Genomic DNA, 20,842 nt, shown 5'->3' on the forward strand with positions numbered 1-20,842 from the left:
TTTCTCTTTCTCTTTTTTTCTTTTTTGTAAACAACAGTAATCAATGACAGACATCAGCAAAAAGCATCAGAGATTGAGAAATTAGTTCAAAGTGATCAGTGGCAGCTTCAAGCGGAGCAACAAAGATGTGCAGTGGAGAGGGATAACATCCAGAGAGTACACCTTGCTGAGCTAGAATTCCTCATTAGAGAAAAAGCTGAAGCAGAAATGGCTTTTCAGGTATGATGTATTAATAGATGGAAAGTTCCATGAGATGCTGGCTGAAAGTTTTTTGGTGCAAAGTGTGGGGTGGTTTGGAGTTTTTCTGGTTTAAGGGGGAAAAAAATCCCCCAAATAGCTAAATACTGCAGAATAATGCTGAAGATTACAGAAGTAATGAAGTTACAGAATTATGAAGTTATTACACGTAGTGTGTAATGCTGGTTTGGGGCTTTGATGGAAGGTGTTGTGCCTGTTTGTCATGGTAAACACCTAACTCAAATTATCAGTACACAGTGGTAGTGAAAAACAGAGGAGCTTGTGGACAGGACCTGATGTCCTTCTCAAAACAAGCAGAAACATGCAGCCTCACGTTGGGTGCCAAAATATTTGAATATGAATCCCAATATTACCAGTTAGATTGTGCCTGGGCCAGTCTGACCCTCGCTGCCGGGCCAAAGGCAGCAACTGCGGTGTATCACCCCAGAGATACCTTGGCTTGCTGGTGGTTGCAGCTGGGCACTGAACAAGTCCAGGCTTGTTAGGAACCCCGTTACCTCAGGAGGAATGGCTTCAGGCGATGGTGAAGAGAAAGGAGACGGATTCTGGCGGAGGCTTGACATCCAGAGCTTTATTCCATGGTCACAGAGGTCTGAATCTTGGCAACAGCTCCAACAGAATCCTGAGCACATGGTCTGATTGCTCTTTTAAGCTCCAGGGAAGGGGAAGGGAAGGGACAGGTGTGCCACCAACCAGGTGGGAGGGGGAGGGTCTCAAGGGACGAGGGACACCTAGACAGGCCAATGATCCCCAGGCTTGAAGGGCATCCTTTGAAAGTGACCAACCACACGTGGCCTTGCTGGAATGTTAAGCCTGATTGACAGAACTCACTCAGCAAGGGGGCAAGGGGGAAGGGAGAGAGGTATAAGCACACCTGGGGAAGGGACCCAGAAGTTTAAAACAGGATATTATAACACACTGCAACAGAAACACAAACCAGTTTTTATTCAAAGCTGATCCTTGTAAAGCTGGGCAGGATATTGGCTGTGAAGAAGCCCACTTTTAGGTAGAGATTTCCTTTTTAAATTATCAGGGGCAGCAGGGTAAGCTCTGAGTTCTGGCCAACAGAAGTGGCTGAGTTAGTTTGAGGAGGCTCTGGAAGGGTATTGCCTTCTGTTGTGTACAGTGTTTTATAGGAGCTACCTTCAGAGAGTTTAATGCTGCATCAAAAATCAGCATTGAAAAAGTATGCCATGCTCTGTTGAGTGATGTTTGTCCTTGAAACAGGACAAAAGGAGCAGTGTATGGCTCAGGACATTGTGTTGTCTGTCAGTCCCCTGGCAGTGTTCTCTGACAGTGGTTGTAGAAGGAAGGGGTTTTGTTGGTAAATGTATTAAAGCTACAAAATTGTAGGAAATGTAATTAGCATGAATAGACTAAGATTGCCATGAATACATCTAGTTAAACAGGCCAGAGTGAGCTGTAGGGTTTCAGTCCTGATGTCACTGAACTCAAAAGTCTTTAAGGACTTTCAAAACTCACTGAAATTAAAATGTGATTCACTGGTAGGTGCCAAACCCTAACCTGCTTCAGTAATAAAAATGTTAAATTTTTCCACTTTGCTTTTTTAGCTGTTCGCCTGCCCATCACCCTAGAGTTATGTTATGGATAGTTATAAAATTCCAGGAAATAAAAATTCTTACCTCTGGGCTTGACTGCATTGAAAGCTGAATTCATTTAAACTTGTCAGATGAACATCAGAAATGTTTGGGATTATAAATTATGACTTTGCATGCATTGCAGTCTTTTGTGTTGTGTATTTTACAGGCCTGGTTTAAATCTCCTTTAGTTATTCTGAGTTACAAAATGAAAGCTAAGGAGATTTAATTGTGGTCTTAATAAGTGCAGAGAAGTGGGATTCTGAGCATGTAGGCAAATCCTGGCTGGAAAAACTGCAGGTCACAAACGGTAATTCTGAACTTGGCTGTGAAAATGCTGAGGTAGGCATGGGAGTAGAGTCATGGAGTATTGAAAAGTGCCTCTGGAACGCGCACGCAGGAAAAAACACCTTCTCTGCTTTGTGACAGGATCTGTTGGGCGGATCCTGGCCCGGGATAGGAGGGCTCGGATGCGATAGGAAGGGCAATAGCATCGCCTCGTGGTTAGGCAGGAGTCCATGGCCCTTCGCGGTTTTTTCCTTCAAAAACCTGGGAGAGTGCGGCATTCACACACAGTTAAAAAAAAAAACCACAATCCAATCCAAACCAACCCAAACCAAACAAAAAAAAACCCCCCAAAAACCAAAAAAACAAACAAACAAAAACCCCCCAAAAAAAGAAAAAACAGAAACAAAAAAAACCACTGTGTTTTTCATGAGCAAATATTACGGGGATAGTATTCAACAGTCATATCGCCACCGAAAACTTCAGAAATTCTTCAAAATTCTGAAATCCTGCAGCTCATTCTGACTTGTTTAATGAGCTTGATGTACTCACGACAATTTTAGTTTGCTAATGCTAATTATATTTCCAGTAGAAAATGTTTTTAAATTTTTTGTAGTATTTTACAGCAAACTACCTGTCACTTATTACACATTCCCCAGTTCAAATTTGTTAATATTAGGAAGATAAACCTGAATAAACACATATTTCTGTATATTTCCAGTTATAGAGTAGAAATGTTAGAAAATATAGAAAATAGTTAATTTTGGTTTATTTATTTATTTATCTTGCATTCTGAAGGGAAGAAAACTGTCTCGCTGGACATGCAAAGCTAGAGGATTACCTTAAATTTAATCCAAATTCATATGGACAATGAGGATTCTGTAGCAGTGATTTCATGGAGCTGCAGTGTCCAGTAATTGAAGTTATGCTTCCAGCCTACAGCTTAGTTCAATTTCTGTATGCAGAAATTGAGTGGGGACCAGATTATTTTATTCTACCGAGGACTTCATATTTCACAAGTTTTTAAAGTAATTCAGTTTCTAGATAGTAGCAAATCCTTTTCAGAATACCAGAAATCAAAATTATTTAGTCTGTGGGACTAACTGTTTCTAAAAAACATCTGATTTGACATTTGAGCAATCAAAATCATAACAAAAATGTCCCCCCCTGTTGGGGGACAAAAGTTCACCCAATGCACTCTGTTTCTATCATTGCCACGGAGCTGGGAGACAGAAGAGACTGGAAGGGCTGTACTCTTTTAGGGAAAGATGTCCTGTGGAGATCTGGTGTTGATTTTAGTCTTACCACAGAAGATCATGTTCACAGTGATTTTTTAGGCCAACATAGATTTCTTGATGGTGAATCAAAAGCATCTCTGCTGTTGGGTAAACACTTCTGTTGACATGTGCTGGCGTCGTAGATTTTAAAATTCTAACATCATCTTCTGAGGCAGTCTCCATTTCTCTGTTGAACTCTCAACTGCAATACTTTATCTAGGAAAAAGTGCCTCTTGGCATATTTATTTATTCCTTTACCTGTTTACCTTTAGAAAACTAATGCTGCCCTGCAAAGCATTGCCAAGAAGCTGAAGGACATGGAGGCAGAGCACAATGGCTGCACCAAGGTGCTGAGGCTCCAGGCCAACTCTCTGGAAATCAAGAACAAACGGCAGGAGAGGCTGCTCAAAGAGCTGGAGGTAAAGCTTTCTGCCTGCTGCTGGGGGCCTCAGCAAGCACAGGCACAACTGAGCAGTCTCATTTCTGAGGCGCGAAACCTCTGAGTCAGGCTATGAGTGCCCTGTGTTTGGTTAACAAAATGTGGAGTGTCACTGGGCAGGAAATGTGGATTCACAGGTGAATGCTGTGAGCCCGACCTGAGAGTGGTGTTTGAACTGCAGATGGAAAGGGGTTTATGTCACTGGGAAAGCAATCTTAGCAACATAGAGGTATAGAGGAAGTATTTGTGCAGGATTTGTGAGTTTTTAAAGTTTTTATTTAAGCATGTTAAGCAGATAGGTCTTGTGGGAGGAGGCAAAGCTTAAGCCTTTTGGCTGATGCTTTTGTGGAGGGGGTTTTGTGATCTCTGTGCTGTGACTTTTTCTTTAATAGGCCTTCCACAGATCTCTGTTTCTCAATTATTTCCTTTTTGTGAATGTGCGGGCTTATACAGAGTTTAAATTTATTGCCAACAGCTAGTATGTAAATTTTATTTATTTATTTATTTTTCAGTTAACGTTTCCCTAACCGAAGTGCTTAGAGTTAGGATTCAGTCTCACATACTTGATACTTTGCTTTACCTGTCCAAAATCAATGACTTTACTGGTATCTGTGTAACCTTGAGTGTCTTAAATTACTTTTAATATTAATGTCCTTTTCTTCATCTTTGTGGCATCACTTGAAGGCAGAAGTCATTTTGGGTTGTATTGTTCTTTACAAATCAATCATCAGTCAAAGTGAGATGATGTTTTTGATAGGAAACAATGTAATTAAAATTTCATGTGAATTTCTATTATAGCAGCTCTGTAGTTACTGCTTTTGCTAAAAACATTTTTTCAATTGAAATATCATGTCCAGGCCTTTATGTAGAGACACGTATCTGTGACTATAAAAACTGTAGCAAGAGCATAATCCTACATCAATTTCTTTAACTAAATAGAAAATATTACTTTGATATTCCGGATATGTAATGATTTCCTTTCATTTGTTTATTGATATGAGTTTTCACAGTTCCAAAGTGCAAGTAGTTCAGATACCACAGGTTGGTTTATGGAGACCTAATAAACTGAACAAATAAAGTTGTCTTTGCATGATGTTATCATCTTTCTGGACTTATATATTTTTAAAATGTACTTTTAGGCAGCTGCAGTGAAAATAAAGGAACTGGAGGATGATGCTGCAGCAGCAAGACTAGCACATGTAGAATGTAAATACACTACAGATGTCATGCAGGTAAACTTTTGATTAAATATTTGGTGGAAGTTTGCAGTAAAATAGAAGATGGACTTGTAAAGGTGCAATCTTCCAAAAATGTTAAGATTTCCTTGCTCCAGTGAAAACACTGAGTAGATATTTTTGCAATGATTGTCAAGACTGTAAAAGGTAATAGAAAAACATCTCCTTTATTTCCAGGGAACTGTCAAGTTAATAGAAGCAATATTAAAATAAAATGTCACATTCTTATGTTTTAGAATTCAAAGTAGCATTGAAACAGTGAGGGGAAAGGAAATGTTTCACAATAGTTAAACTGCTAAAATATTCTGTCCTATATCTCTGGAATGGGCACTTAGGTAATTTCAGAGATAGAGTGCACTCACCCAACTCTCTAGGTGTGAGATATTAATGCATCCTGAGACTGCAGTTCCAAATGTAAATATTCAGAGTACATTTCAGCTATTACATCTGCTGTTACTAGAAAAGTTTGAATATATGAAAAAATGCGATATGTATACTTGAATATTAAATTTTTGTATCACTAAACTGTGTCACACAGGGTTTGATCCATTAAAGCAATTAGGGTTTATTAAAAAAAAAAAAGTGAAAAACCTGAAAGATGATTGCTGAGTGATCTTTTGATCTGCTGAGTGATCTGACTAACAGTGGAATTTTGAAAAACTAAATGAGAAAACAAAAGGGAATTTCATTAATTTTTTCTTATTTTCTGAGGAACACAAAAAAACATTTCCACTTCTTCAGTCAGTTATTTTTTTATTACTTTTTCTAAGTACAGGCACTTGGATTTCTGAAGTGATGATTAAATAAGTAATGATGATGCAGGTTTTTTTATTCCTTCTCTACTTTTACAACATACAAAGGGAAAGGTAACATTCCTGGAAGTTAGAGATTTATCTTCTTTGGGTGAAGAACACAGCAGGTTTTCTTCCTTGTTTATGTACATGAACAAGCTCCACATGAGCTTTGCTCTGAGTGCAAGTGTAGCTTTTACTGTTTATCCTACACTTTTATGAGCCTACTTAATGAATAGAATTCCCCTGGAAAACTTCAGTAATATAAATAATTGAAATCAGGAAAATCCAAACACCACGCAAGGACAACAAAATGTGCTTTTGGTCAGCATATCTATTTCTCTCTGTTTTGAATTCTATGTATTAATGCATTTCTATGTGTGTTCAATGCTTTCTAATTCCATACAGAAATAATAGAATATATTCACCTGTAAAAAGCAGAACAGAGCAGTGAACAGCATTAAAGACCATGGTAGCCTTTCCTAACTTCCCTTAACTGCTTTCTTAACACTTGGTAGTTGAGAATTCAAGAACTCGAAGACATTTTGAATGAAGATCAGCGCGGCAGGAGACAAGCTTTGCCAGAAGGAGTAGCAAGGGAAGATTTCAGAGAGCCAGTAAATGCTCTTGAGACAGGAAAAAAAGCGTAAGTTTCCTTTTAAAGCCATTCCAAAATGGCAGTAGACAGCTTGAGTACAACTCATAGTTTTCTACAACTCATAGAAAATTCCCTGCAATTTTCAGTCAGCAGAAAATTCTAGGGCAATGTGCCAAACCAAGCTAAAGGTTCAGAACCTGGAAGTTCATTAATAACAGGCCCATATCAGTAACCAAAGCTATTGTGAATGGTACAGATAATAACTGGCCTGCTACAGATTATTTGCCAAACCAAAAATTTTGAAAATCATATTTATGGTAGGGTTCAGCCTCAGTAGTGTTTGGGGTGAGTGTAGGAAAAGATATCCAGCAGATATCCAAAAGATGTCCAATTCTTATATTATTATGAAAACATTGTTTTCCACTTCAGTGAGTCAGTTGGATCTCTAAGACTCCTTTCAAGAAGTTGGGTATCATTTATAGTGGGTAATCTTTGTTTTCAGCTTTTGAATGACTGTAGAAAGCTTTACATGGTTAAAAAATATTGAAAAGTGTGAGAGCACAGGAAATCTCTTGGGGTGTTTCCACAGCACAGTCTGCTGTGCCTGTGGTCGCAGAACTTGGGTGACCTCTCTTTCAGCCTAGAACTATTTGGGTCTGTATACACAGATGTTTCTTTTGACTTACTCACACAAGGAGTAGTGGAGAAGGAAAAAAATCAGTTTTCCCAGAAGAAAGGAAGTTTGTGGCCCAAGCAACTCATTCAAGATTCATGATTATGGACATGTTTTTAGTAAGACACTTAAAACTTGAGCTGGAAAAACCTTTGTCATCCTTTGCAAACATCATTTTTAAGCAAGCTTTTGGCTTTCCTGATACCATGCCTAAATACTCAGGCAATCTTTTAAAATTCTTCCTTGCATTCCCTCTCTGCGCTTCTGTGTCATTTATGCTGTTGTTTGACCTTGTAGTTTCCTCATCAGCTGCCTGTTTAGTCATGCCAGGCTCTTGATATGTCTGTTTTCCTGACTGACACAGTAGAAGAACAGATTAAAATTCTGGGTAGCTTGCTTTCAAAGTCAGACCAGAGTAGGGTCAGGCATGTGGAAATCTTAAGAGCAAGAACTGTACTTGAAATTAGGGCTGATGATGCAAGATGTGACATGGTCTCTCTGAAGACAGCTGTTGTGCTAATTAAAGTATGAAGAATTCTGTTTGTTATATGTAACTTTGAGGCCACATTCCAAATAATCTTATGAATTGCATGACTCCAGGCTTGGTAACTGAAAATATAACCTCTTGAAAAATCTTTCTTAGAAGGAATATAAATGTCTTCATTCAATTAAGAAAGGCAAGCAGCTTCAGGATCCATGTGATGTGCTGAAGTCGTATCTTCCATATCCATTGATTATCATTTAAAAAAACATAGAGCATTCGGCAAAAGTAATTTTGGTTAAAGTATCTTTTTTGTGGAAACTTTCCAGTTCACCAAGACAGCATATAACCTACGGTATGGAATGGAAAGACAAGGTTGAGGCAATGAGGAGAGCTCAAGATCCCAATGCCACATTAGTGGATCCTCCAGACAGCTTCAGCCTGCATGAAGGCCCAATAGTAAGGAAAAAAATCCTCAATAGTAAATTGCAAATACAAATAAAAAGCGCTCAATATTAAGGAAAAATATGTGACACACATTGTTTAGGTGTTTTAAAACATATTGTCAAAATATTTACTGTGGTGAGGATTTGCTGCATTTGCTGTGCTGAGCTGCAGAAGAACTCTGCCATTCTCTCACCCTTTTTGTTATTACATTACCTTTAAAAAAATTTACTACATGAATAAATGTAGCCAATGACTTGGAGAAGCTAATTTGAAAATATTTTTAAAGTATGGGTAGGATGTACTGGCATTCCTAATTAAGGCATTTTGTAGATATTATCATATCATGTGAAGAATGTTCTTTCTACCTAACTTTTTTGTCAAGTTTCATTAGCTACCATTGTAGAAATGCTTATTTCTATTTCATACACCCTTTTAATTTTAGTGCAAGTATTTGACTGTAAAAATTGCTTGAAAATTGTTTCAAGCTTTCAGGTGGAAAAGCAGAGGAGATTTTTTTTGTTGCTGTTTTGTTTTTTACTTGTTTTGCTGTGGATTTGGCACATTGGATGTATTTCGCTGGATTATTTTCTGAAAACTTTCTCCTCTTATGTGACCACTTTGGGCTTTTCTACTGTCTTTGCCCAGCTACACCTTGAATAACAATTTTGTCATCGTTTTGCATAGCAGCAGGGACAAAGGAAAGTTGTCAGCATGTTTAGAAAATCTCTCCTTTCAGAGTGTGGTAACATTTGCTCTCTTTCTACTCTTAGCAATATAAATATTTTTTTTTCTGGTGGCTTGGAAACTTCTCCTCTTTCTCTCTCAGAGCTCTGAGCATGGAAGGTATATGAGGTCTGTTCCCTGTGGACAGGAGCAGAGACCTGCTTCAGCGAGTCTTCAGATTTGTGGGTGTCTTTTGTTCAGTTGATGGAGTGACTCCACATTTTGTCTCAGTGCTGTCCACTGCCCAGGCAGATCTGTGATTCACAAGCTGTAGACAAATAATATCAGGATCTTCTTTTTTCTTTCTGGGAGAATAACAGCTTCTTCCATGCAAGCATTAATGTATTAAAAGATATTTGCTGGCCTAGTTAGCCTGAAAAAGTAATTTCATCAGGCACCGAAGGAATACGTCCAGAGAAAAGCAACTGTCTGCCCTAACTGCAGGCATTAATGTTTGCTATTTATAACTACAAAACACAATTGCAAGCTGAAAACATTCTACTAAAATTCTTGCTTAACCTAAAGTGCTTGCTAGCTGTTGCTGTGGCAGGAGTTTTCCTTTTTATTTTTATTCCCTAGTAAAATATATGATATGACAAGAATTATGGACAAGATTCCATTCATGATCAAGATTTCTTTTAATGGAAACAGTATTTAATGGTAGACTCAAAATTAATGTTATATTATTGAAAGGTTAAAAAATAAAGGGTTGTCTCACTGTCATATTCATAGAGCTGGTTGTTTTAATTGTTTTACTCAAAGGATTCCAAACCACAAGACTGTCCTGAGCAGGTGATAAAAATGTTCATTTTTGGAAGAGTTGTATTAGTGGTTGCCTTATGAGATCAGGTATTTATTGCCTTGGATGGCTTTGCATTTTCCCAAAGCTGTTTGTATTTTTTGGGAAGCAGAAGTGCCTGTATGTGATCCTGTTTACTCCATTGAGACAGCTCTGATTTTGCTTCCCAAAATGAAAAAGCAGAAGACTGTAGCAGAAACTAAGTATAGATAACATTTAATATATTGCTGTTAGTCTCTGCTATACCTATGCTTAAATTGTGTGAAAATGCCAGTGTGTTCTCTTCCATTCCTTTTCCCCTCCTGCTTTCTTGACCTATACAGTATTTTTCCATATTTTATACCATTTTTATGCTTCCTGAATATGTTCTTTCCACTCTAGTCTGATAATCTTATATTGATCTCTGACTCATACAGCATTTGGGAAACAGCTTTCTGTTATCTTAAGGCACTTGTATGAACTAAGTATGAAGAATTGAATTTCTACTGCATGCTGCTGTTGCTAAAATTTATTTTTAATTAATTTAATATACTACTGATTAAAATCACTCTAAGTAAATGAGGAATGGCTTGTGGAGCTTGACTGATGGAGCTGTAGGCCCATTTTGGCCAGCTGATTAATCATATATAATCCACACAAAACAAATTTTAAAGGAATTTAGAGTGTATTGTGCTGCCAAGCCAAATGGACAGTTTTCTGTGTGCTGTGCAAGTGTTGGGGCACAATTTGGAGGCACCTCAAGGTATTAACATGGGTGAATGAATTACATCCACTAAGAGCATGGAAATTTTTAGCTGCCAGGTCATGATTGTGGCCCCCACAAGACTGGGATTCACTCACATACATTATTTACATACTGTGTCTACCTAGATAAATTTTGTGGAATCTGTTTTCTTACTCTGCTGTAATATTATGCAATATTATGGCTGGAATTATTAGAAATGAACTGAGGAATTTTGTAAAGCTGTGAGAATGAACCTTAAGGGCTCATTTTCAGCTGTGCTCAGCACTCCTACCGCACATATGATGCATCTCTTTTGATTTTAACATCGCCCAGCTACAGCAATTAATTTTTTTCTTTGTGTTCCAGAAGGAGATTTCCATCCTCCTGAACTTATACCGGACCCTGGCAAACGCCCAGGTGCTTTCCAGACAGACAAACGTCCCCCTGGAAGAATTACCTTGGACAGAACTTTGTGCACTCTTGCATGAGAATGTTGAAGCCCTGGTCTCGAACTTCAACAAGGCTAACCAGAGGGTGAGTGTTGCCAGGCATCAGCTGCCTCTGATGAGCTCAGTGACATTTATTCACACTGCAGTCTCGTTAAAAAGGACTGATATTCATCCCCCCAAAAAAGGATTTGGACACTAACAAATGAGCACCATTAACTATGGCTTGTCCACTGCTCAGTTTGTTGCCAGGGGCATTTAGATGTGGGTAGAGTGTGCATCAAGTCTCCCAGCTCCACCTTCTGTGCAGGATATTCTGAAAGGACAAACTGATAGTAGCCACAGGGACCTAATTAAAAGACAATAAATTCATCTTACTGATGAAGAAACTCACTGAACATAGTCATTTACAGTCATAAATCAAGTCTTTATTTTACTATAATCCAGAGGCAAAATACACTTCCTCAAGGAATATCACCTTGTAATTATGTGTTTATGATTCAGATGTACTATTTGAAAGAATGCCAGTGTGGGGTTTTTTTGTTTAATTGTAACTTTGGATTATGACATATTTATTCAGAAACACAACAGAAATACCTATTATAAAACATGTCAGGATCTGTATGAAGGAGGAGCTGTACTTTTCTGAAAGGTTTTGAAGCAAATGAGCTTACATGGCTTTTCTCCCCAGAAAACCTTGTGGTTTTAGGAAGGAAAAAGCCCCTTCTAAAATAACTCAGCTGGCTCCAGAGGCTAAGCAATGCCTAAAGAGCTCTTTAGGGTATCACTTTGTGTTCTGGTTTATTTCTCTTTTGAAGCAGATGAGGAAAGGGAAGGGAAGGTGAACACTGCTGGCAGTGTTTGTAGGGCTTGTGTCTTATTGTTGCTTGCTTTTTAATTAAGGATTGTTATTGAGACTGATTATGAGGTCTCTAGGGTTCTTCTCATGTACTTAGCAGCTTTTCTGGGATGTTAGACTGTGCTGAAAAAGCTTTTTTTCCACACAATTCAGTGTGATCTATCTGGAAGTATCTTGATATTTTCTAGGAACAGAAAGTTCAGGTGTATGCATTTGGGGATCATTGTTGGCTTGGTTCATTCCTCCATTTAGCTTGCATGAGAAGTGCAGTGTTAAACCGCAAGAGTGAATCTCTTCATGTTTGTTGAAAATACATCATAAACTTATGAGCTATTTGTAAGGAAAAAATTCTCTGTGCTAGAATTCCCTGAAATTGTTTTAAAGCTTAATAATAACCTGGAATGTCTTGACTTTTCAACAAAAGAAAAAAAAATCAAAAACCACAAACAAACAAACAAAAAATTAAAGGCTGTGTTTTAATTATTGTTTGCAATCATCACAAAATTTTAAAGGATATACTTGGATTACTAATTTACTAAAATTTAATACAATCATTAAAAAAAAATAAGTTATGAAGTGTCTGGCTCAGGTTTCCTGCAAAGAGGGTGGCAAGGTGGTAGAAGGATAGCAAAACCGAAACCAAAAAAAATACTTTGTTTCAAAATATATTTCAGTTTTGTTTTGCGAACCAATGTATCTGCCATGAAAGGGTTTTACTTAGTTTTAATAAAATATTGAAAAAACTGCAGTTTAGATTTTATGCTGGAATAGTCTGTGCTTAACTTAAAGTGAAAAGGTAAATAATAATTTCTTCTTAAATGCTTGTCACACAGATATCTCACCTAGAATATATGTGCAAGCACAAGACTGACACTATGAACGACCTTCAGCAGAACCAGGAGGATGCTTTGGAGAAAATGTCTGAACAGTTAAAAGCACAGGAGCACTGGTCGCAGAAAGAAAAGCAATATCTTGAACAGCAGTACTCAAACGCCCTTGCAGAAATTCATGCAAGATCACAGGTATGGTGCTGTGAACTTCTAATTTATTTTTTTTCTTTAAAAATTGAATGGATTATTTCAATAGTTTTAGCCTCTTAGCAGTTAAAGGTCATTTGGGAATTTTAGTATACGTTTAAAGTTTAAAAAAATCCAAAACCAAACAACAAACCAACCCATCCCTGTGCTAATATTACAACACTTAAAATAAGAAATAAATTACTTTGCTGAAGCATTTGTTGAAGAGAATTTAGTCTTCAGGCCCAGCTGAGAAGCCTGATTTCATCTGCAGATAGCAGTATTGTTTTTCTGATAATGTTAAAGCTGTAAGATCAACTTTGCTTGTTTTAAGAATTACTGAGGGCAGCAGCTACTTTTTCAGCATCATCATTTGCAGAGATTGTATATAATAACAATAATGTGGTATCACCTGGGGATAAATTTAGTTACGTATGTACTGACCCTAAGAGCAGTGGTAGATTTCAACGGTGTTAAGCAACTCTGTTTTTCTGATACTACAGTGAGGAGTGGCCTAAAAGTGTGAAACTGTCACTCCTTGTTAGATGAGTTATTTGCAATCCAAAATGTTCCCTGTTATTCCACAACCACCATTTACTGTCTTTATCATCACACTCCTTCATACCTGTTTCAATTAAAAGCGTAGTGAATAAAGGAAATATATGTCCCTTTTTATTTGTGAGTTCCTGCAACTTACTTTACAGAATAATGCTGTATTTGATGCAGATTTCAGGACTGGAAGTCTTTGCATGCTGAAAAATTTCAATCTGTCAACTTTCATATTCCAGACTTCCTTATGTTTTTCGTCTCACTTACACTGGCTTTCTGCTTGGTACAGCAGTCTTCTCTCTGAAATTGGAGGATGTTATTACTATTGTTAAGTCAATTAATAAAACTGAATTGTGGGCAGACAGGTGGTGTTGGACCTTCTGTGAGCTGTCACAGTGTTGGTGGATTGTTTTCCAAAATCAGGAGTCCATTTGCAATTGATTATCATGTAAATTTCCCTCCTACCACTGTTTTTGTTTCATACATCTTATTCTGTAATTGCTTACTAGAAGAGCTATTTTCATCACAATTATTACTAACAACTTTTGCCCCTTTAATGCATCATTTGAATGGCAAAGCTAAATTTTCTTTTCATTCTTGTCTAGGTAAAAACCATGTAGTTAATGTTTCGTCCATTATAGTTTGGTTTGTTTCTGTCGCAGGAATGTGAAGAAACGGTGCAGAAAAACAGGCAAAAACTCTACGGCCTTGAACAACTCTCCGACAAACTGGCCCAGGAAAACAATACCTTGAAAAATTCATTATTAGATGCTTTCAAGGCACGCTCATTCCTGCTGGCAGCCTCCGCACTGCTATCAGGGGCCCTGTGTTCTCTCTACGGCCGACTGTGCGCCATGTCTTGCCAAAGAGACATTCTCCAGGAACAGGTGAACCAGCAACAACTATTGAACCACAAGATCGTCAGCCTCCTTTATGCTCTCCCTGCTGTCATGGAAAGAAACCAGGACGAAGTCAGGATAAGGCAAAGAAGAGCCAAGAACCTGGCTTATGTGTTCCGAAGAGCTGTGATTGTAGCTCTGGCTGCCAACAGGCTGAGGGGTCTGGCCCAATATTCTTGTACCTTTTTCGTCTGGTCAGACGGATGCAGAGGAAGCCCTGGAATTCAAGTTTGTCTGGGAGAATCCAGAGGCAGGCATCCTGTGACCCGTAAGTGAAATGTTTTTAAAGAGTTACATCAAATTGCACGTTTAGGGAATAACAAAGAGGAATATTATTTTTAGTGCTGGGGAATAAAAACATATTTAATGACATTTTGACAAACATTATTTATGGATTTATGTTTTTTATATTGCTTGACAAATGCATTTCACTCTAAGAGGAAATGCCTAGTCTTAGGTTAAGAATTGCAGGTAAAAGTTCAGTTATGCTCATGAACTCAACATTATCTGATATTTTTGATATTTGTGTTATGGATTTCAGAACTAGGTGCTACAGCATCTTCCCTGTGGTAAATATCTTGCAATGTTCCTAAACTATTTTTCTTTTTTTTTGGAAAAGGTATTTCCTCTTTTTTAAAAAATAATTTTTAATATTTATTTCCTAAAAACCCACAAAAATTGCTTTCTGATTCAGGTAAAATATTAGCATAGGATTTCAAAATTTTCTTTAGAGATTATGTCTATTTGCCCCTTTCTGTTGCCAGACCAGTTTATATTTCTCTCTACAAGGATAAATGGTATTAAAAATGTTTTCCAAATTAGAAGATTCATCTACTTTTTTTTTTTTAATGTCATTCTGGAAGCATGCTTCAAACAGTCTAAATTGTCCTGACTAATTTCTTGTTTCTATGCTTATTTTTGGTTAATTTCTTAAACAGCTGGAGGCAGCAGTGTGCCATATTTTTGTGATTTATTTATCCTGCTAGCTGCACTTCTGTTTCACAGGTTTTGGAGAGGAAGGAGTTGACTGTATGGAAGCAATTAACTGGTTGTGTAGCTCTAACCTCTATACTGCCATGATCAATTCTATCTCAGATCTGGAGGGTGTTCTCAACAACCAAGGTAATTTTAACTGTATATTGTTGTAGCAGAAATATATTTAAAAAATAAATAAGTCAGGGTGGTCATATAATTTCCATTTTTATGATTTTATTCTGCATCTAAACTATTCTGTTTAGATAGCTCTGAAGAGATATTTCTGAATATTTATGATAGACACCTTTGACTAGAGGTTATGTCCTGAGCTAGTCAATACAAATTTAAGTGGGGCTGTTTCCCTGAAAGAGTAATTTTATTGCAGGCTAAAATAATAACCCTTTTCTACATTCTCTGAATTATCACATTTCTGTACTGCTGGAACAGATTAATTTTCTTAAACAGCTGATAGGATATGTTATCGTTTCGGTATATAGAGGCCATGGAAGCAGAAGGCTGTTTCTGGAGTTTATTTACAGTGAGAACTGATACACGTTCCCTTGATTCATCTGCATTTCCGCCACCCCTGGTTCTTTATTAACCTGTAGTTTTAGAGTCCCTACATTTTTGTCACAGAAAAAAAGGATAGTAGAAGGGGGATAATTTATGTGAATGAAGGGAAATAGCAGGAGAAAGACAAGGTGATGCATTTTCCAGAAGCCTAAACACTAAATTGGTATAAAAGTTGCCATTGAATCAAGTGTGTTTAGATTCAGTTTCAGGCACTTTCTTCTTTGATCATGCTCTTTTCAATAAATTGAATCCATATCCTTTAAAAGCAAAGTTTGAACAGTGTTTCATATTCAGCATTCTGTGTTTCAGAATATTTACAGGTTCCATCCTGTATAAGTGAAAACGAACGTGATATTACAAGAAATGGGAACTAATAACCTGCTTGATGTTTCCTTTTTGTTGTTTTTTTCTTAAAGATTCAGAGCTGTGGCTTTCTAGTAACTCGCTGATCGGCACAGCCAGGAACTGCTTTGCAAAACTGATGGACAACCTGAGCGTTCTGATGGAGACAGTTCAAGGGAACACTCGTGGGTGCAGAGCCTTCCTGGAGAGGGACTCCCTGGTAGACAGGCTGGCTCGTGGGCTCCGCAGACTAAATGCCCAGGCCCTGGAAGCTGGATTGCATGACAGACTGCCCAGCACAGTAAGCAGACTTACAGTCCTCCGTCATGGAAACAGAAGGTTTACAGCAACAGTGAAGCTCCCTTGATAGCAGCATTTATTTTGTTTCAGACTGGTGATGAGTCCATGACAGAGAAATGCTACTATATGGACACTCAGAAGTTGATTTGTCACACATTAGGGTGTGAATAGGTCTTTTCTTTTATTGAGAAAGAATTTTTGGAGGAGGTTCAGTGTATCCAAGTAAAAGATTTTTTTTTAAAGTTCAATCAGATCTGTATTAGCTTATAAGCACAAATTTGCTTTTGGCTTGATGCAAATGTTAAGGTTGCTTTTTATTATTGTTTTCTACTTTCTCATGTTTACCATCCTTTCTTTCAGTAAAGATAACCTTCTTCCCTTTAACCAAAATGAAAGGATAAACTCTTTCTCTAATAATCTTTTATAGTAAACCTTAGGTGAAAATAGTACTTCCTTGTAAACAGAATTTGCAGTTACCCTTGGTAGGTGACAGGTTCAAACTTTTATCCTTGTGTATGTCTTTTAGAGATGGAGGAAAAAAATTATGTTTTGTCTTCTTTTTCTTGAGTCTTAAATATTATTTATTTTATTGCTAAAACAGCAGACTTTATAGCCCATCAACTTGTTTTTGTTTGCTGACAGAGAAACATAGCAACTTTGCAGCAAGAAATATTTGCATTTTCACGAAGGCTTCATGCAGCAGAAGCAGAGTCCCGCTCACTGTACCTGCAGCTTGAGGAATGCAGATGGGCTTTCAACAAGATGCAAAAAGATGCTGAAAAAACCCACAGACTGCAGACCCAATTAAGTGAAGTTCAGCAAGTAAGTGCATTTGACTTGGAGGCTCTCTTGCTTAAAAGAGATTCTCCTCTCTACACATTTTTTGATTTGTGTTCTTTTGGAAAACAAGCATCAAATTGATTTACTTGCAACAGAATTTTCCAGAAACCTTGCCTTGTCAATGTCGCTAAATCAGAAGACAGATTTATTTAGTAATATCTCTTTTCCACTAGAGTTATCTTTTGATTTGTAGAAGAGGTATCCTGTATAAATAAGAGTTTGGTCTTCAGCAATCCAGGTTCTCCCATTTGCTGGAAATGTTGATCTGATTTATATATCCTAAAAGAAGATTTCACTTAACAGAATAAAGTCAGTGGGAAGGAGGGTATTCAATAAGAATGTTAATGAAATATAAACATAGCAGTTTAAACTCTGTATGGATGTTGATGAATGTTATAATAAATACAATGCAAAGTTTAGCGGGTCTGTTTCCCTGAAGAAGTAACTTTATGGCAGGGGGAATAAAGCTTTTGTCTATATTCTCAATAGCACAAAATTCCCCTGAGCCTTTTGCTGTTGGTGATTGACTTACTGAGACACTGTGGGTTCCCTAACCTGAAGCCTAGTTGGTAGAACCTGTCAGGGGGTCTCAATCCAAACACTTCTAAGCAAAGAATATCTGCTAGATGATGTCTTGCCCATTGTCCTTCCTGTTCTTAGCTAGTAAAATGGATTTTTTTTAAAACTCAAAAATATCTAATCATCTTCAGTTTTGCTCTTAACAGGTTTTATGCCCTTAGTGGTTTTGGACTGTTAGATGAAAATTACCACAAATTAGATTGTAGTTGAAATGCAGATGACAGCTTTCTTTGAAGAATTATTTCTTTCTGGAACAGTTTTTGGACAAGAAGAACAGTCCACAAAGGTGTTTACAAGGGTTAATATGCTCTCTACTAAAATTCTGAACATTGATCTGCATATTTTTCCTTCTAAATACTGAAGTTTTGCATCCCATGGTGTTAATTAGAATAGAATAATGAATGGCAAGACTTTACATGAATGTTCTATATAAGAAACACAGCAATTAACTGGTCTGCCATCTTTATTTTCAGCGATGTCTTCATGTTAAAAAACCTCAATACTAATCATAAGCATGCATTTATTTTAGAATTTGATATGTTTGCAAGTGGAACTTACTCAATGGTAGGGAAACGATTGAGTATAGTTACAGAATCAGGCACAACTTGTTTCTCTTTCCAGAACATCAACAAAGACAATGTGCAGGAGGAGCTGCAAAACGCTTTGCAGCGTGAGCATGAGGCACAATTGCTTTTACAAGAGCACCACCAACGGATTCAGGAGCTGAGTAATAGACTGGAATCACACGCATTTTCTGAGCTAAGTAAAAGCCTAGTATCTCCGACGGTAAGATTATTCTTCTTATAATATATATATAAAATAAATTCTTCTTATACCAGAGTATTACTTTTCATTAAATAAGCCAAATAGTGCAATCCTTGTGTAAATAAAATAGCAGGTGTAAATACACACGCACTACTCAGTCTGCTGGAACTTTAGGCTACTGAGAAAACACTTCAAAGACTCCTTTTAAATTTTTTTTTTTACGCTAATGGGGTTTTTTTTAAAAGTTTAAGAAAAAGTCTTCAATGGGAGTTTGTTTTGTTTGGTTTGTTGTTTTTTTTTTTTTTGCCTACAATCATTTTGTTTTCTAAAGCACATTTATATGTAGCAAATATACTAAACACTAGGGGGGTTCTGGGTCAGTAATGCTTTTGCTAGGAAATTCATAAAACCTTAAGATGCCGTGGTCCAAATCTACTTTACAATCAATTTATCCTTCACATTGCTCAGTAACCAGTGGCATAAAGTGAAGTTTATTTGGGCTACAGAGTAACTCTGCTCTCTGTCTGCTGGCAGGGCCTCCCTGATGCAGCAGAGGAGCTGAGGAAAAGAGACCAAGCTCTGGATCAACAGGAGAAACTCCTGAAAGAAATGGAGCAGGACCAGAAGCGGCTGTGGGATACTCTCGAGGAGGCCGAACGTGCCCTTGATCAGGGAATAAAGTGAGCCCTGGGGCCTGGGGGATGTCACCTTAAAATGAGCAGGGATTTAAATTCCTACTTCCAAGGGCAGGGCTTTAGCCCTGGACAATGTAAGATTAGAAGAAAAAAGTACATCTGTCTCTTTTATTTTTAAATTCAGGGATAATCTTCTAAAAACAAAAGTGTTATTTCAAAGTACTAGGGCATCCATTTGATGCAGTTATCCCATAATTGTTCTTCAAATTCTGGGTGCTGACATAACTGGCAAAAAAATACCTGTGCTATCTTACTAATCTGACATATCTTTGGCAGATCCTTAAAATTCTGTTTATTTAAGAAATGGTTGTTTGTTCTCTGTGTTTCCATGCCAACTTTTTCTAGACAGATACAATTTATTTATAATAAATACAGAAGCATCACCTAGGGCACAGGTCTTCACTGCCAGAGAGACTGAAACCCTTTCCTGTGGTACAAGATAGATCTTCCTGCTGATTTCAGGGAGTTTTGGATTTAGACCTAATCCCCACACCACTTACACCATAACCTGGAGAGGAAGGAAAGGCTCAGGCACTAGTCTTGAAAAGATTGGTAGTCAAAAGGAGCCCCCTTGACTTCAAGCTTATTACTAACTTATTCTTATGCCATTTGAAAAAAAATAAGTCTTTGTTGTCTAATACTTTTCATAGTATGAAGTAGGTGTTATGAATATTGTTGTTCCATGGTTAGGATCTAAAAAACTTTTAGTTAATTAAAATTTCTCATCATACCTGGGATCATTCGACCTCTGAAGAACAATATCTGAGAAGCTTTAAGGGTTTTATTCACCAGGGAAATAATGCAATTTGTATGGTCATCAGTTAAATGTTTAACAAGCTAATTAAAATGACAAATGTTATTTGGTATGATTTGATCAAAGCAGGTGTCACCTGCAGAAAGATTTGTTCCAGAAAGCTTGCCCTTTTCATCCTTCCCCAATCTATTTTGGGCATTTCAGTAAAGATCATTCCTTGTGGCCATATATATATATCCACAAAAGGTTATTCTAATGTGAAGTAACTTTAAAACTGGCTTTTGTTTTTTCATGTATATAGCAGCTGAATATCAACAAAGAAAGCTACTCTTCCCTCCATTATTACAGCAACTCTTCACCACTAATAGGTTTTATTTCTCCCTTTGGAATATAAACAAAACAGATTAAATAAACAGAATCTGTCTGTGGTTTCCAATACAAGAATATAATTCCATCCTGCTAGAGACTTTTTATGACCTCTATATCCAAGCCATGATGGTTGTTCATTGATAGACCTGTAATTATCTCAATTTTAATTGCTTGTCCTCAACAGAAGCATCTTTCATATGGAAATGCACCAAATAGTGGTACATGAACTATTTTTAGGGTTTGCATTGGAAATATGAAAAAGAGAGAAAATCCTAATAACAGACATGACAGCCATAAAATAGCAGAAGATTAATTTCTACATTGGCAGAGCTTCAGTTCCATAAAGTTACTCTGTTGTTCTTGTTTTGTTTTGTCTTATTTTCTTTTATAATAGAGACAAAGAGTTTATCATTGGTCAAATGAAAGCTGTGGAAGCTGCCCTGAATAAGGTAAGAATTTGAACTGTTCCCTCTGGTTTGTGTTTTTAAACATGCTAAAGCCTTAGAACTGCTTATTCTCAGGGGAGGGGAGAAATTGTTGCAAAACAACTTTC

General features: G+C 37.3%; 1 protein-coding gene across 1 annotated transcript; it reads left to right on the top strand.

Annotated features, from left to right (window-relative positions):
* Positions 1–207: 207 nt before the first annotated feature.
* Positions 208–19,155, top strand: LOC131095716 (coiled-coil domain-containing protein 171-like). The gene is made up of 12 exons (XM_058043777.1): positions 208–219; positions 3,691–3,837; positions 4,997–5,089; positions 6,402–6,529; positions 7,965–8,094; positions 10,695–10,862; positions 12,467–12,655; positions 13,861–14,365; positions 15,103–15,219; positions 16,062–16,288; positions 16,930–17,109; positions 19,006–19,155. Exons 1-12 carry the CDS (start codon positions 208–210, stop codon positions 19,153–19,155), a joined length of 2,046 nt encoding a protein of 681 aa, XP_057899760.1.
* Positions 19,156–20,842: the final 1,687 nt, after the last annotated feature.

This window comes from Melospiza georgiana, chromosome Z (assembly GCF_028018845.1).
Source record: "Melospiza georgiana isolate bMelGeo1 chromosome Z, bMelGeo1.pri, whole genome shotgun sequence".
NCBI lineage: Eukaryota > Metazoa > Chordata > Aves > Passeriformes > Passerellidae > Melospiza > Melospiza georgiana.

Bases quoted from the DNA above. Each gene is read 5' to 3' on its own strand.
- LOC131095716 (XM_058043777.1), top strand. The intron at 6,530-7,964 runs GTAAGTTTCCTT...GAAACTTTCCAG, and splicing joins CTTGAGACAGGAAAAAAAGC to TTCACCAAGACAGCATATAA. The intron at 14,366-15,102 runs GTAAGTGAAATG...TCTGTTTCACAG, and splicing joins AGGCAGGCATCCTGTGACCC to GTTTTGGAGAGGAAGGAGTT.